The sequence below is a fragment of the Aspergillus aculeatus genome (assembly GCF_001890905.1).
Source record: "Aspergillus aculeatus ATCC 16872 unplaced genomic scaffold ASPACscaffold_12, whole genome shotgun sequence".
Taxonomy (NCBI): domain Eukaryota; kingdom Fungi; phylum Ascomycota; class Eurotiomycetes; order Eurotiales; family Aspergillaceae; genus Aspergillus; species Aspergillus aculeatus.
The window spans coordinates 560,059-573,169 of NW_017962987.1; the positions used below are offsets into that span (position 1 = coordinate 560,059).

The 13,111-nt window shown below is 51.3% G+C and overlaps 4 protein-coding genes and 3 non-coding genes across 7 annotated transcripts; 3 read left to right on the top strand and 4 right to left on the bottom strand.

The window, feature by feature from the left end:
* Window positions 1-3,406: 3,406 nt before the first annotated feature.
* On the bottom strand, window positions 3,407-4,773 carry ASPACDRAFT_80075 (CDP-diacylglycerol-serine O-phosphatidyltransferase). The gene is made up of 6 exons (XM_020205558.1): window positions 4,631-4,773; window positions 4,513-4,570; window positions 4,411-4,448; window positions 4,335-4,346; window positions 4,093-4,274; window positions 3,407-4,023 (listed from the first exon to the last, which is right to left on the bottom strand). The coding sequence occupies exons 1-6, from the start codon at window positions 4,680-4,682 to the stop codon at window positions 3,655-3,657; spliced, it is 711 nt and encodes a 236-aa protein (XP_020054298.1). The 5' UTR covers window positions 4,683-4,773; the 3' UTR covers window positions 3,407-3,654.
* A 275-nt stretch (window positions 4,774-5,048) lies between these two features.
* On the top strand, window positions 5,049-5,120 carry ASPACDRAFT_t218. The gene has a single exon. It is a non-coding gene; the product is annotated as a tRNA-Ala (tRNA).
* Window positions 5,121-5,387: 267 nt separating this feature from the next.
* ASPACDRAFT_t227 lies at window positions 5,388-5,459 on the bottom strand. The gene has a single exon. It is a non-coding gene; the product is annotated as a tRNA-Ala (tRNA).
* A 315-nt stretch (window positions 5,460-5,774) lies between these two features.
* Window positions 5,775-5,846, bottom strand: ASPACDRAFT_t226. Its single transcript has one exon. It is a non-coding gene; the product is annotated as a tRNA-Ala (tRNA).
* Window positions 5,847-5,953: 107 nt separating this feature from the next.
* ASPACDRAFT_80078 (H/ACA ribonucleoprotein complex subunit GAR1/NAF1) lies at window positions 5,954-7,151 on the bottom strand. The gene is made up of 6 exons (XM_020205559.1): window positions 7,056-7,151; window positions 6,931-6,978; window positions 6,775-6,875; window positions 6,567-6,712; window positions 6,481-6,509; window positions 5,954-6,422 (listed from the first exon to the last, which is right to left on the bottom strand). Exons 1-6 carry the CDS (start codon window positions 7,114-7,116, stop codon window positions 6,157-6,159), a joined length of 651 nt encoding a protein of 216 aa, XP_020054299.1. The 5' UTR covers window positions 7,117-7,151; the 3' UTR covers window positions 5,954-6,156.
* Window positions 7,152-7,322: 171 nt separating this feature from the next.
* On the top strand, window positions 7,323-10,315 carry ASPACDRAFT_80079 (threonine--tRNA ligase THS1). The gene is made up of 6 exons (XM_020205560.1): window positions 7,323-7,442; window positions 7,508-7,946; window positions 8,000-8,264; window positions 8,322-8,897; window positions 8,954-9,629; window positions 9,687-10,315. The coding sequence occupies exons 1-6, from the start codon at window positions 7,382-7,384 to the stop codon at window positions 9,839-9,841; spliced, it is 2,172 nt and encodes a 723-aa protein (XP_020054300.1). The 5' UTR covers window positions 7,323-7,381; the 3' UTR covers window positions 9,842-10,315.
* ASPACDRAFT_53507 (glycosyltransferase family 31 protein) lies at window positions 10,228-12,020 on the top strand (the record flags this gene model as incomplete). Its single annotated transcript, XM_020202757.1, has 2 exons — window positions 10,228-10,266; window positions 10,743-12,020. The coding sequence occupies 2 exons, from the start codon at window positions 10,228-10,230 to the stop codon at window positions 12,018-12,020; spliced, it is 1,317 nt and encodes a 438-aa protein (XP_020054301.1).
* Between the last annotated feature and the right edge of the window lie 1,091 nt (window positions 12,021-13,111).

The following is a 13,111-nucleotide window of genomic DNA, read 5'->3' on the forward strand; positions in this document are numbered from 1 at the left end:
ACAGGCTAGTACTAAGTAAGAGGATACTAACTCAGTAGGGGGGGGGGGAACGAAACAACCTTGAACAAAACATGCCAGTTACAGATACAATATACAATGTGTTGGTACTTGGTACTTGGTACCAGGTACGGTAAGGTTCTGGGAACGGGAGGGAGACCAACCCTGGATCAAAGGATGTGCAGCCGTGCAGCCGTGCAGCCGTCCCCCTACAGTACTGTGTACATACAGTACATAGCAAAGGGCACCACTCCAGGGTGGTAATCTCTTTTGGTACTGAGTTAATACCGGATAGCTTACCAGATACAGTACCAGGCAGGTACCAGGTACGGGGCACACTGGAAATGATCCCGCGGGTGTGACGAATGACTGAAGGGAGGGTCCAGGGGCAACTCCCACTTTTTCCTCCTTTGGGTCAAACACGGGCGGAGACTGGCATGTGCGAATCCACTGCATCCACTCCAGGCTTGCAGTTTGGTCATGAGCTGCTCTGAAACGGGATGAACATCACTCCCATGGTACACCAAATAACTTAACTGAGTTAACCATTCACTATATGATGATTTTCTTCCAGCTCACTCTTCTAAAGTTTTGCACGACTGACTGAGTGTGTGAATTGTAGTCAGTTTGTCCATGATGCACACACAGTATCCGTTAATCTACAGTCCTCTACACCTTTTCTACTACAGAGGCATAAGAAAAAAGAAACAAACACACATCTCTCTCGCAACTCCCATCCACCAGACCCGGTGTATTGTACTGACTCCGCCCATGTCTTACTCCGATTATCGTCTGACCTCGACCACTGCCCTCGAGGATATTTATAGTACCATCCATGAGTGTACAGTACCTACGTCGTGAGGAGAAAAAAAAAATTCGGGCACAGTTATCCGTCGATCCGTCATACTTTGACTGGCCTGCTACCTCTACTACTACTGCTGCTGCTGCTGCTCGAATCCGTCCAATTGACAGTCGTTCGTGACGAAGAATCGATGATTTCTCGCTATCTTCCTTGCTTGTGGCGAAATTATGCCTAGTACGTGGTGGCTGTTTTTGCGAGACACTTTCTCCCGCTCGCCTCGAACTCCCCGGGCAATCCAAAGCAGCAAGCAAGCAATTAGTCACCTTTCTCTTGACTGCTATTCCCACCACATTCCCTGCCAAATACTGTGTAAGTCGAAGTCTACCTGCCTGACAGTTCCATTCTTCTCAGCCACGCCCGACATTCCACTCCGTGCTCCCGAGGAATGATGTTCAGAGCGTGCACGACAGGACCCCATGCCAGTGAGTCGGCTGCGAGAACGAAGGGCGAGGCCACCACCGGCAAGGGGAGAACAACACCACTGGCCGGAGAGAAAAACCGCTCAGGGACTCGCAAACTAAGGTAGACAAGAATCTGTAAACAGTTCTCTCATTAGGCCTCTTTGATCCTAGGGCCTGTCAGCCACCAATGGAATGACGGGCTGAGGTAAAATAGTCCCTGACTCCTAAAGGCCCCTTGAGCCCTTCCGGCTAAGTGCAGGAAGGGGGGGAGGGGAGAGAGTGGACGAAGTGGAGAATTCTCTTCTAGCCCCAACCCTAGATGTTCGCCGCTTCCGGCTCGAACTTTTCCCATCATCAGGCTGTCAAGTGTCAACCAACATCCGCAACACGGCTTTCCAAGTTGAAAGCATTGTTATTCTTGCAAAGTGCCAAAAGTTTAGAAGTAAGATTGGAAACAAGAGATGTGAGGTCTAGGCCCTCTGCGTTCAGTGAGGTCAAGATTGTTCTCCACTACCGCAATAGCCCATAAGTTACATGCTATGCCATCTTTCATAGGGAAAATGTTCGAGCACCGAATTTAACCCCGGCGCGTTGGAATGAACCCCCTCTATCCGGCTTGTCCGGTGTGCGTATTGACAGGGTAAATTGCACGTAAGATCTCTCTCTTTGCGGGCAATGCAAGCCACGCACGTCGTAGGCTGTATTTGGACCAGACAGTTTCTCAATGGTATGCCGCGTGTCCGGATTGCGGAGTTGGCATGTAAAATGCGATATACGCCGTGAAGCAAACACCTTCGAGGGCTTCTGTGATCTGCTTACTGCGTCTACCCTGTCAGTCTGAGTAGCCCTGCGATGAGAAACTGAAGCCAGACTAGCTTCCCAATCTAACTCGACTTTCCTCGCACGTCTGCACAGCACAAACCTGGGGGCTTTCGTATGCCGGCATGGACACCCGTGGCCCGAGGTAGTGGATCACGGTTAGCATTGTTTATCTTTAGCAAACAATGCCCCCTCAGGCCAGAAGATTGACTTTGCAGGGCAACCCCGGGCGGGAACGACGAACGATATGTCCCCATTGTAGTACCTAAGTCGCTGGATTGACTAATGATTGTTCATCACTTGCTGAGAAATCGACCTTGCTCGTTTGGACTGACATCACATCAGCAGGCGATTTTGCACATGACCCGGACAGACGACGGTCTGGTGGGCTTGTGACGGTCTGCAACGGCTGGATAGAACTCGAGATTCTCGAATGACTGGGGCGGGGCGTTTATGTCTCAGTAACATGGGCCAGCTAGATTAGAGTGTAGAAGCAGACTGGGTAGGAGAGATCCATTGTATATCTGTGCGAAATTTGGAAAAAAAAAAAATAAGACCTACTTCAGGCCTCGTCTCGACTTCAAGGATCATCAACGGCATTGATCATAAGAATAAAGTCGCGTGAGCTGTGCTATGGTCGCAAGGGATAATTGAAACCATAGAACATCCCCCCACACAACAATAGTCCCTCGTGCGAAGAAAAAAAAAAGCACATCGACGACGGCCAGAGTGAAATAGGCCGTGGACCATTCTAGACTGTGGGACCAGAGGAGGCTTCCCTTCTGGCGATAATGCGAGGCAGTTACCGCTGACTTAGACAGGCAATCACAGAACCTGCCAGCACCGAGGGTAAAATTTAGGTGTATCTATTTGCCTGGTGATCTCACGTGTCCTCGCGACGGTTGGGTTTATTGCGTTATTGCGTCAATATGTATTACTTGGTAAGGAGAGAGAAAAAATAGAATGATGCTTTGGGGTAGGATGGATTGTGTCGGCGGGCTATTTCATGTTGCCGGTACATGGTCGGGCGGAGATATATAAGCGACGAGCGGGCCGCATATCCTTGACGTACCTACAGGGGGAAACATGATAGGATATTGCTGGATCATTGTCCGCGGGGAATATGCCAGCGGTGGATTCTTCTATAGAGACTGCAATCAAAGGTGTGTCCAGCAGAGGAGATGGAACAGTTGCTGGCCTTGGTAGTATGTTCAATCGCGGATCCCGCATTAGCAGGGGCGATAGAGAACTTGATATACCTAGGCCCCATTCTACTGTAATTTCAATATCAGGCAGAGGCCCCAAGAAGAAAAGGAAGGTTATGGTTGCACTAAGCCTCAAATGTGATTTTACTATCAACAACACCAGGTGATTGCGAAATTTAACAGTAGAATGTGACTTGTTTTAACAACAGCGGTATCCCCAAAAATACTTCGATGTCCACTTTTGACGTAGGTTTTCCCTCAGTATATATGCTCATTTAATAAGACATCTCTATCAAGAAATGGAAACCTCGGCTCAGACAGATTGGACGCGCGTCTGTTGAGCTTTTCATTTTCATAAGTCGAACCTCCTCTAAGGCTTGGGGATGTGCAGGGTCTTGCTGACCATTAGACAGCCATGTAGCACAAAAAGAAGCACAAGGGGGTGGAACTCGAACGCGGTTCCTTCGCCCGCGAGGCCCAATGGTAGATTGTCCTGGACCCAGTCCTGAGAGACACAGTAGGCCATAAATGCTGCGATGGATAGGGTGGTTGGGATGGGCGTGCCCTCGAAATACTTGGACTTGCCGGTCTTGTCCTTGGGAAGAACAGCAACGGTCACGTTGAAACGCGCCAATCGGGTCAATCCGCAGAGAACGAAGAACGTCAGGAAGAAGTGGTCGACAGGGGTGCGGATGCCGATGGCGAAGGCTGCAGCGGCGGGTGCCATTCCGAAGGAAATCTGGGAGAGCACAAGAGTAAACGATCAGCAGCAAGCCCCCTCCCATATCAGAAAAGACCTCAAACGTACCAGATCCGCCAAAGAGTCGAGCTCTTGTCCCATCAGAGAAGACTTCTTTCTCCATCTAGCAATCTTGCCATCCATGAAATCAAAGAAGAGTCCGAAAGGCATAAACGTAAGAGCAGCCCAGAGAGAGGAATAGTCGGTGGGATCCCCGAGACAGTAGCGCATTGACGAAAAGACAGACATTACTGTTTATAACCAGTCAGTATGAGGTTGCAGGTTCTCTCTCGGGCTGGGGTGTAGCTTGCCTCCGCAGAATCCTATAATCGATACATGTTAGCAGAATCCCCAGGGATCACTTTCCAATGAAATCAGATTCATTACCATTCAGTTCAGTCACAAGATCGGCGAGATGTAAAGCTCTGGTAAAGGATGGCAGATGAGTACAAGGTCGAAGAAACCAGCTTGAAGGTCAAGGATGCTAACCTGACCATGCTAAAATGACCCGTTTCTGCTGAAAGGAGCATCTTTTGCTTTTCTTGTCCTTTACCACAACGTGAGCATCCTTTGTCGCAGACAGACTGGCACCAGGATTTAAGCATACCTCCATCGCCCGCAGGTGGGACACCGCTATTCTGAGACGTATTCGACGGCATGGTGGATGTCCTCCGAGACATGCTCAAATTGCAAATATTCGATTGATAAAGAAACTGAAGTGAGGGCGAGAGATCGAACGGGGGAAGCTTGGTTATATGCGGAGGTTGTCCGTGGGGAATGGAAGGGGAATGATGCAATGGGAAACCAGTTATCGATGAAGGAGTGTTGACAGGCGCACAGATTAATTCTTTGACCGCTTAGGCGTGGCTAGACGTCATTGCAAGGCGGTGTTGGTCCGCGCCACACACAGCCTCTGTTACCGATTATCGGAATACGTTGCAGAATTTGTGCCACGAATGGTCCTTGGACAAATGCTGTAAAATCATGAGTGAGAAGAAGACTAGTAAGCTTACAGCAATACAACTGGGGTTATAGCTCAGTGGTAGAGCGCTCGCTTTGCATGCGAGAGGTCTGGGGTTCGATCCCCCATGACTCCATTTTTTGCATCACTTGCATCTAGCCGCCCTTCTTTGGTTACCAATAAATCAACATTCATTTCAAGTTTGATTGTTGAATTGCTACCGCGAACCAATTGCGAAATTTAGATTTTTGGGAATATGACCTTGTCATAAGTGCACCAATCAGTGGTTGGTTGCAACCTGGATATCCGGGAAATACCTACCACAACCGATAAATATCCAAGACAAGAGAAGCAAGCAAAAACAAAGATCACTTGAACATATAGATCAGAAGCAAAAAAGCATTGGAGTCATGGGGGATCGAACCCCAGACCTCTCGCATGCAAAGCGAGCGCTCTACCACTGAGCTATAACCCCAGCTTAGTAATGAGTCTTTGAGAGAGCCATTATGATCAAAATAAGACCACCATCGTGACTCCAGAGTTTACCCTATGCTCAGACCTCGCCGCATATGTGTGTCCTTGCCAAGCACATTCCTCATGCAAAAACAAGTCTGGAAGGCATAGTAGCAAACCATGTATCCGCACAGCCTGACAAATCTTATAGACCTTGACTCGATACCGTCCCCAATCTTTAACTACCACCAAAGGTGATTAGTAATCATCTAACTGAGCCCAAAAAAATCACCGACTTGACATGTTTATATTGCCCAGCTGCAGGTTGAACAAAAAATGGAGTCATGGGGGATCGAACCCCAGACCTCTCGCATGCAAAGCGAGCGCTCTACCACTGAGCTATAACCCCAGATTAGTCATAGTGAGCTTATTTAGGACCCCCATGGACTACTCCTCATCTTGCCAGTCTGCGAAGACATCGCATCTCTCCCTTTAACTCGGCCCGCGGCAATTCAAGGGAAACAAAGGTAGAATTAACAGGTATAATCATTGCAATACATGGGTCTAATGGCTGCATTGTGCTCACAGCCTCTGCACTTCGAGAAGCAGCAATTTTCCGAGAATGCACAAGAATATCGAGACAAATAAATTCCTGCAAGAAGCTCCCGTTTTCCCATAACGCCGTAATAAGACAGTACTTTAGGTCAGACAGACACTGTCTATCGTCGGAACCCACCGCTGCCACCTCCCCGAGAGAAACCACCACGACCACCGCCGAAACCACCGCCACCGCCGCCTCTGGAGAAACCACCACGGCCACCACCGCGACCACCACCGAAACCACCACCACCGCCACCTCTGGAGAAGCCACCGCGACCACCACCACGAGGACCACCACGACCTCTGGGAGCGAAGCCACCACGGCCACCGCGTCCACCAGCACCGCCACGACCGGCACCGCCGGCTCTCTTGGGCTTGGCAGCTCCTATGAAGGGCATTAGTATCAATGATCTGTTCATGCACATATATGTTCGGAATCATACCCGGTGGGGGCTTGGGCTTGGGAAGGAACCTAAAACCATGAGGTTAGCATCGTTCGCATGGTACCCTATGGGATGTCGTAACATACTTCTCCAGGGGAAGGAGCTTGTCGCCGCCGATGTAGACCTTGTCACCAGCCTTGAACGAAGTCGCGACAATGCCTTCCTGAGGCTTCACGGTGAAGTAGACCTGGTTGATGGGGCCAAGAACCTCATCGACCTTACCGATAGGGGTCTAAGGGCAAGTCTCGTTAGCAATGGCGTTGTTTCGGGAGCGATAATCGGAGTGGATCGTACTTTGTTCTCGAGGTAGATGGGGGCGTTAAAGTAGGGAATCTTGGGGTTGATCGATTCGCAAACCATCTCGCCTTCGCAAGCATGCATGACAGTTCCCATCTCTGAAGCAAAGCCATCAGTAACTAGTGATTGGTTGTTTTGTGGCGGTATAATTACCCAAAACCTGCGCCGGGGGTCCGACAGGCTGCTGAAAGCCTCCGCGACCTATCCGAAGAAAATTTCGTCAGCCTATCCTCAACGCGACAATCAATTCTCCCATGCTCTTCTGGCTGAGAACTCACCACCACGACCACCAAAGCTACCGCCACGATTGGCGCCCGTACCACGGCCCCGGAAAGACATGTTGTATTGCTGGGTGTTCTGATCGACCTGAATCCGGAGTCCGGAGAAGTTTTCAAATGGTGGGAAGCCTCGAAGCGGCAAGTGTCGCTAGCCGCAAGGGCAGTTTTAACTCACGTGACTCACCGCCCCCCTCCCTCCGTCTCGGTTTTTGAGTCATGATCGTCCGATTTCGATGCGGAAGAGCCATCCCGCTGCTGGTTTACCCCTCTTCAATAGTCGGTACACCTCTTCTCAGATTGACCTTCTGACGTTGCGGGCTACAGTCATGGCTTCCGAGGGCTCCAAAGATCTGCCTATCAGGCCTGCTGCCGACGCCAAAGCTGCTGGTGAGTTTAACATTTTTGCCCCGCCACATGTTATCGGAAGCCCTCCTAATCAGTAAACGAGCCAGGCAACGGTCTCCCCGATTTCATCATCGAACGTAACAACCTCTTCGAGGAGCTGTGGCAGCAATATTTGGAAGAGCTCAAGAACAAGCCCCACAACGACATCAATGTCACCATCGAACTTGGTGACGGCAACACCGCCAATGTCACCGCGAAGGCCTTCGAGACCACCCCCGCTCAGCTTCTGAAGAACGTCCCCAAGGAATTGAGCGCTAGCATAGTTATCGCGAAGGTGGACAAGGAACTCTGGGATCTTGGTCGCCCGCTCGAGGGTGATTGTACCGTCTCTTATGTGCCGTTCGAGCATCCCGAGGGAAAAGAGGTTTTCTGGCACTCCAGCGCGCACACCCTGGGAGAGGCCTGTGAGTGCGAGTTCGGATGTCTTCTTTCTCACGGTCCCCCCACCCCTCAGGGTTTCTTCTATGATATGGCCATGCCCGATGGGTACGTTCATCTAGTCATTGCCTTAAGGAGTTTCCACGCTAACTGCGAAACAGTCGTGTCGTCAGGGAGACTGATTGGTCGGCCTTGGACAACAAAGCCTCTCGTATTTTCAAGGAGAAGCAGAGCTTCGACCGGTTGGAGGTCACCAAGGAGAACCTCAAGAAGATGTTCGCATACAGCAAGTACAAGCTTCATTACATTGACAAGTTGGTGACCGGCGAAAAGAGCACCGTCTACCGGTGCGGTACTCTTGTCGATTTGTGCAGGGGTCCCCACATCCAGAGCACTGGCAAGATTAAGACTTTCAAGATCATGCAGGTATGTCGCGTTCATAGTATTTCTATCTCATAGTGGCCTATTGCTCATATCTCACAGAACTCTTCGGCGTACTTCCTTGGCGACCAGACCAACGACTCACTGCAGCGCATCCGTGGTGTTGCCTTTCCCGACAAGAAGCTGATGTCTGAACACCTTAAGTTTCTCGAGGAGGCAGAGAAGCGCAATCACCTCAAGATCGGAAAGGAGCAGGAGCTTTTCTTCTTCGACGAAGTCTCTCCTGGATGCGCTTTCCTTTTGCCCAACGGTACTAAGATTTTCAACGCTCTCCAGTCCCTTCTGCGCTCAGAGTATCGCAAGCGTGGCTACCAGGAGGTTCAGACCCCCAACATGTATGATGTTGGTATCTGGAAGACTTCCGGCCACTGGGCGCACTACAAGGACGACATGTTCAAGTTGGACGTCGAGAAGAGAGAGTGGGCGCTGAAGCCCATGAACTGCCCTGGTCACTTCGTGCTCTTTGGTCACCGTGACCGTAGTTATCGTGAGCTTCCTCTGAGAATCGCGGATTTCGGTGTCCTGCACCGTAACGAGGCCTCCGGCGCTCTCAGCGGACTCACCCGTGTCCGCAAATTCCAGCAGGATGATACCCACATTTTCTGTACTCAGGACCAGGTAAGGATTTGGCACGAGCTTTCCCGTCATTTCACAATGGAACTAATTCAGCGTAGATCATGTCCGAAATCGAGGGTCTGTTCGACTTCCTGCAGTCCATCTACGGCCTCTTTGGCTTCACCTTCAAGCTCAAGCTCTCTACCCGCCCGGAGAAGTACCTGGGTGAGCTTGCCACCTGGAACTATGCCGAAGAGCAGCTGAAGGCTGCTATGACCAAGTTCAAGGGCAGCGACTGGTACATTGACGAGGGCGATGGAGCCTTCTACGGGCCCAAGATCGATATCACCATTGCCGATGCCCTCAAGCGAGAGTTCCAGTGTGCCACCATCCAGCTTGACTACCAGGCTCCTATCAACTTCAAGCTTGAATATATGACCAACGAGAAGACGCAGACGGCCCAGATGACCCAGGAGGAGCCTAAGGAGGGCGAGGCCAAGTCCACGGAGCCTGGTCCTGGTCGCGCTCGTCCCGTTGTTATCCACCGTGCCATCATCGGCAGCTTTGAGCGTTTCCTTGGTATCTTGATTGAGCACTTCGGTGGCAAGTGGCCTTTCTGGATCAGTCCCCGTCAAATCCTGATCGTCCCGGTCATGCCCGCTGTCAACGACTACGTCGAGGAGTTGCAGCAAATCTTGCGCGCTGACAAGCTGAACGTTGACATTGATATCAGCGGTAACACCATGCAGAAGAAGATCCGTACTGGACAATTGCACCAGTACAACTTCATTTTCGGTATGTTCTCTGTCTTGTATGCTTTCTCCTTCACTTATGCTAATTCCGTTATTCTAGTTGTTGGTGCTCAGGAGAAGGAGAACCGTTCGGTCAACATCCGTAACCGTGATGACCCCGCCACCCAGAACAAGGGCATCATGGTTCCTCTGGAAGAGGCCCGTGAGAAGCTCCGCAGTCTGCGGAAGGAGCGCAGACTGGTCAACTCCCTGTAAAAGGAGAACTCTGCCATTCTACTCGCCGGTAGAGTGAGTTGCTTAAGAATACTCAAGATTTACGTGTCGATATACCATAGTTTTAGATCCTAGCTCGCATAAAGAGCCAATGCAAGGCAGGAAAGAAAGACAGACTAAGATGAACGAGGTTGTGCTTCTAGACTTAAAGAGGGGGTGTTGGACTTGCTATTGAGCTGGAGTTTTGACGATCATGTTTTGCTTGAAGCGTACGTAGTCTGGGAAAAGTTCGGTTTGTGAGAAGCTCTGAAGTTATCAATGGCTCGATTGTTGGCATTTACCTTGTCGGGGGTCCTTCCCGGCTAAACTACTTAGCAAATGCTTATGAGGCAGGCTAAATTTACGCGGCGGAATGCTGGTAGTTTAGCATGCCAGGACCCCTGACTGAGCTGGTTTATTCGTTATTCGTACGTTTTACTCCGTACTTCATATCGAAAATTGTCTTTGCTCTCTCTTGAACATTGGCGCACTGCTTGATCCATCATATTCCTCTATGGGTGTTAAAGATCCACCCGAGCCCCTCTCTCCACTTATGTCAACGTAAGCTTTAGAGGGCACTTCCTCTCTCCCTTCCTTCCTCCTCCTCCTCCCCCCCCCCTGGGGCAATCGTTCCGAATTTTCTGCAACAATCCCATCTAAACACAATTCTGCCTTGCTAAGGTGTCTTCTCCACACCCTAGAATAAAGAAAGTGAGGTGATCATCGTCATGTCTGATCCCTGATGATGTCTCGCATCCACCGTCACCCCTCCCTGCTTATCGCGGCCGCGTTCCTCGCCGCATGCCTGATCTTTCTCCTCTCCTCGTCCCGCCGGACCGCCACTACTGAACCCCTGTCTCACAGTGAATTGAACCAGCCGTCGTCGTCTCCCAATGATTACAAGAACCCGTGCTACGTGGACCTCGACCTCCTGCGGCAATATTCTCCCACGTCTTCCTCAATTGAGTACGCGCGCCTAGAGATCGCCGTGGACCAGTCCGACAATTTCACCGGATACACAGATACCCTCGATGCCAAGTTTCCTAAATTCCGGACGGTGTCCCTGGAGGGTGATGCGCAGCGGCAGGACCTCTCCGCCGAGCGATGCGCGCCCGCCGTGACCATTCAGGGCCCCCGGCCGCGTCCCCGTCCCGATGCATCGCACCTGGTCTTCGGCGTCGCAACCTCGATGGAGCGCCTGCTTGAGTCTTTGGATGCCTTTGCGCATTGGGCTGGTGGAACAAACGCGCGGATTCTGGCCGTGGTGGACAGTGCCGGCGCCGCCAAGAAGGAGGCACTGGCACGGGCGGAGGCATTGGGGATCCGTTTGGTGATCCGGGAGAAGGCAGTGGAAGAACGCTTGGATCGGTGGTTCTATCTGGTTCGGTACCTGTACGAACTGCGGGACGACAATACTCAATGGACGGTCCTGATCGATGATGATACTTTCTTTCCCTCGATGGAGAGGCTGGTCGACCGACTGGCCACATATGACCCGACGCAGCCGCATTACGTTGGGAGCGTAACGGAGGACCTGTATCAGTTGTATAGTGGGGGTTTGATGGCATACGGCGGTGCGGGGATTTTCCTCTCGCTGCCTCTGGTTCAGCAGCTGCAGCCTTTCTTCGACGAGTGCTACGTTTTCAAGAGTGGTGGCGATCGGATGCTCTCGCAGTGCATCTACGCGCATACGAACACGAAGCTTACCTGGGAGAAGGGCCTCTTTCAGGTGGATCTCCGCGGGGATGCGTCCGGGTTCTACGAGGCGGGTCGGGAACAACCGCTCTCGGTGCACCACTGGAAGTCCTGGTTCCAAGCGGACATGGTGGCTCTGAGTAAGGTGGCCAGCATCGCTGGCGACGAAGCGTTACTCCATAGGTGGCTTCTACCGAGAGACTGGTACCTCGTGAACGGCTTTTCGGTGATCCAGTATGCTACAATCTCGGATGATCCGCTGCCCATGGAGCAGACATGGGATGACAGCAAGTACACGGGGCCGGATCCGTTTACGTTCAGCCTAGGACCGCTCCGTCGGAAGGATGAGAACAAGATCTCGTACCGCCTGCAGACTGCAGTGGCAGAGCGCGAGCGGGTGCGACAGATCTACACGCGACAGGTAGAGCCGGAGAGGCTAGAAGTGTTGGAAGTCGTCTGGGTTGTTGCTTCAGCAGACAATCAATGATTTTTACTTCTTAGATTACAATTCTGGCTTAACGGAGATAGACCAAATGAATATCATTTATGAGCTCTCAAGCTGATTGGAAATCAGGTGGTGGTTCTGGGCTGCACACACTAGATCTTACATTGAGCGGCTGAATCGCTGGTGCATGCGGCGACTCGCCAATGCAGTCATGCCATCCTCCGATTGTTGCTAGGAGCTCGCCTTCGGCTAGGCCCAGAAATGCTTATCTTCTGCCATACTAGGTAGGAAAAATCCTTGTGCCTGTGGGAAGTGGCTGTTCAGTAATGCTTTTCCGACCTCATAAATAAATTAGGCCGCCGTGATAGGCAGAATTCTTTTCCGTATGAAGCTGGGCTATATCACAGATGCAGTCAGGCTGCATGCATTTATTATCCGAGTATTATTGCTGCTGCTGCTTGCTTCTCACTACTCATGCAGCACGGTGCGCGCTTCATCGACCCAATCAGTGGAGCTGTCACATTTCAGCTTGTCTCCATCGGCCCCTCTCTTCCATAATTTGCAGCAAAGCAGACAGGCGGTTATCTGTCTGCTGCAAGCGGTTGGGTCTCCGGTGGGTTTCAGGACTCGAGACTGGGTCCATCCAGCGATCGAGGCTAGCGAGTCAAAGGAGCATATCGTGGCCTTCTCGGTCGGCCTGGACTTTTTTGTGTTTTGCCAATAGCCAGCCTTAGTTGTCCTAGTGTACCCTTCCTTGGCGGGGCGTTCCGGACGGGTTGACAGTCAGTCCAGTCACCCAATCCTTGGTTCTTGTCCGCATTTATTACTGTATCACTGTTGCTCTCTCGTGTGCGTAAGGCGAGCCTCTCGTATAATTGAGGGTATCCGGAATCTAGATTTCTCTGGAAGGGAGCTTTGAAAGAAAAAAAGGACAAGGCTAGAGCGACAGATAGAAAGAAAAGAGTAGAAAAGAACTTGAGACCAGCAAGTTCCCCCTCATCCCCTCATTGCCCATTCCAACCTATTTGCTTTGTACCCCACCGGGTCGGAACAACTCGCCCTCCCCCTCTTTCCCCTTTGAGCCTCCTTGTCTCTCTTTCTCTCTCTCTCTCTCTCTCTCTCTCTCTCTCTCT

Excerpts from the sequence above, each read along its gene's own strand:
- ASPACDRAFT_80075 (XM_020205558.1), bottom strand. The coding sequence starts at position 4,682 with ATGCCGTCGAATACGTCTCAGAATAGCGGTGTCCCACCTGCGGGCGAT. Across the intron at positions 4,571-4,630 it reads CCCACCTGCGGGCGATGGAG|GACAAGAAAAGCAAAAGATG; the intron begins GTATGCTTAAAT and ends GTTGTGGTAAAG. Across the intron at positions 4,024-4,092 it reads TCGACTCTTTGGCGGATCTG|ATTTCCTTCGGAATGGCACC; the intron begins GTACGTTTGAGG and ends GTGCTCTCCCAG.
- ASPACDRAFT_80078 (XM_020205559.1), bottom strand. The coding sequence starts at position 7,116 with ATGTCTTTCCGGGGCCGTGGTACGGGCGCCAATCGTGGCGGTAGCTTT. Across the intron at positions 6,876-6,930 it reads ACCCCCGGCGCAGGTTTTGG|AGATGGGAACTGTCATGCAT; the intron begins GTAATTATACCG and ends GCTTTGCTTCAG. Across the intron at positions 6,713-6,774 it reads CCATCTACCTCGAGAACAAA|ACCCCTATCGGTAAGGTCGA; the intron begins GTACGATCCACT and ends ACTTGCCCTTAG.
- ASPACDRAFT_80079 (XM_020205560.1), top strand. The coding sequence starts at position 7,382 with ATGGCTTCCGAGGGCTCCAAAGATCTGCCTATCAGGCCTGCTGCCGAC. Across the intron at positions 7,443-7,507 it reads TGCCGACGCCAAAGCTGCTG|GCAACGGTCTCCCCGATTTC; the intron begins GTGAGTTTAACA and ends TAAACGAGCCAG. Across the intron at positions 8,898-8,953 it reads TTTTCTGTACTCAGGACCAG|ATCATGTCCGAAATCGAGGG; the intron begins GTAAGGATTTGG and ends AATTCAGCGTAG.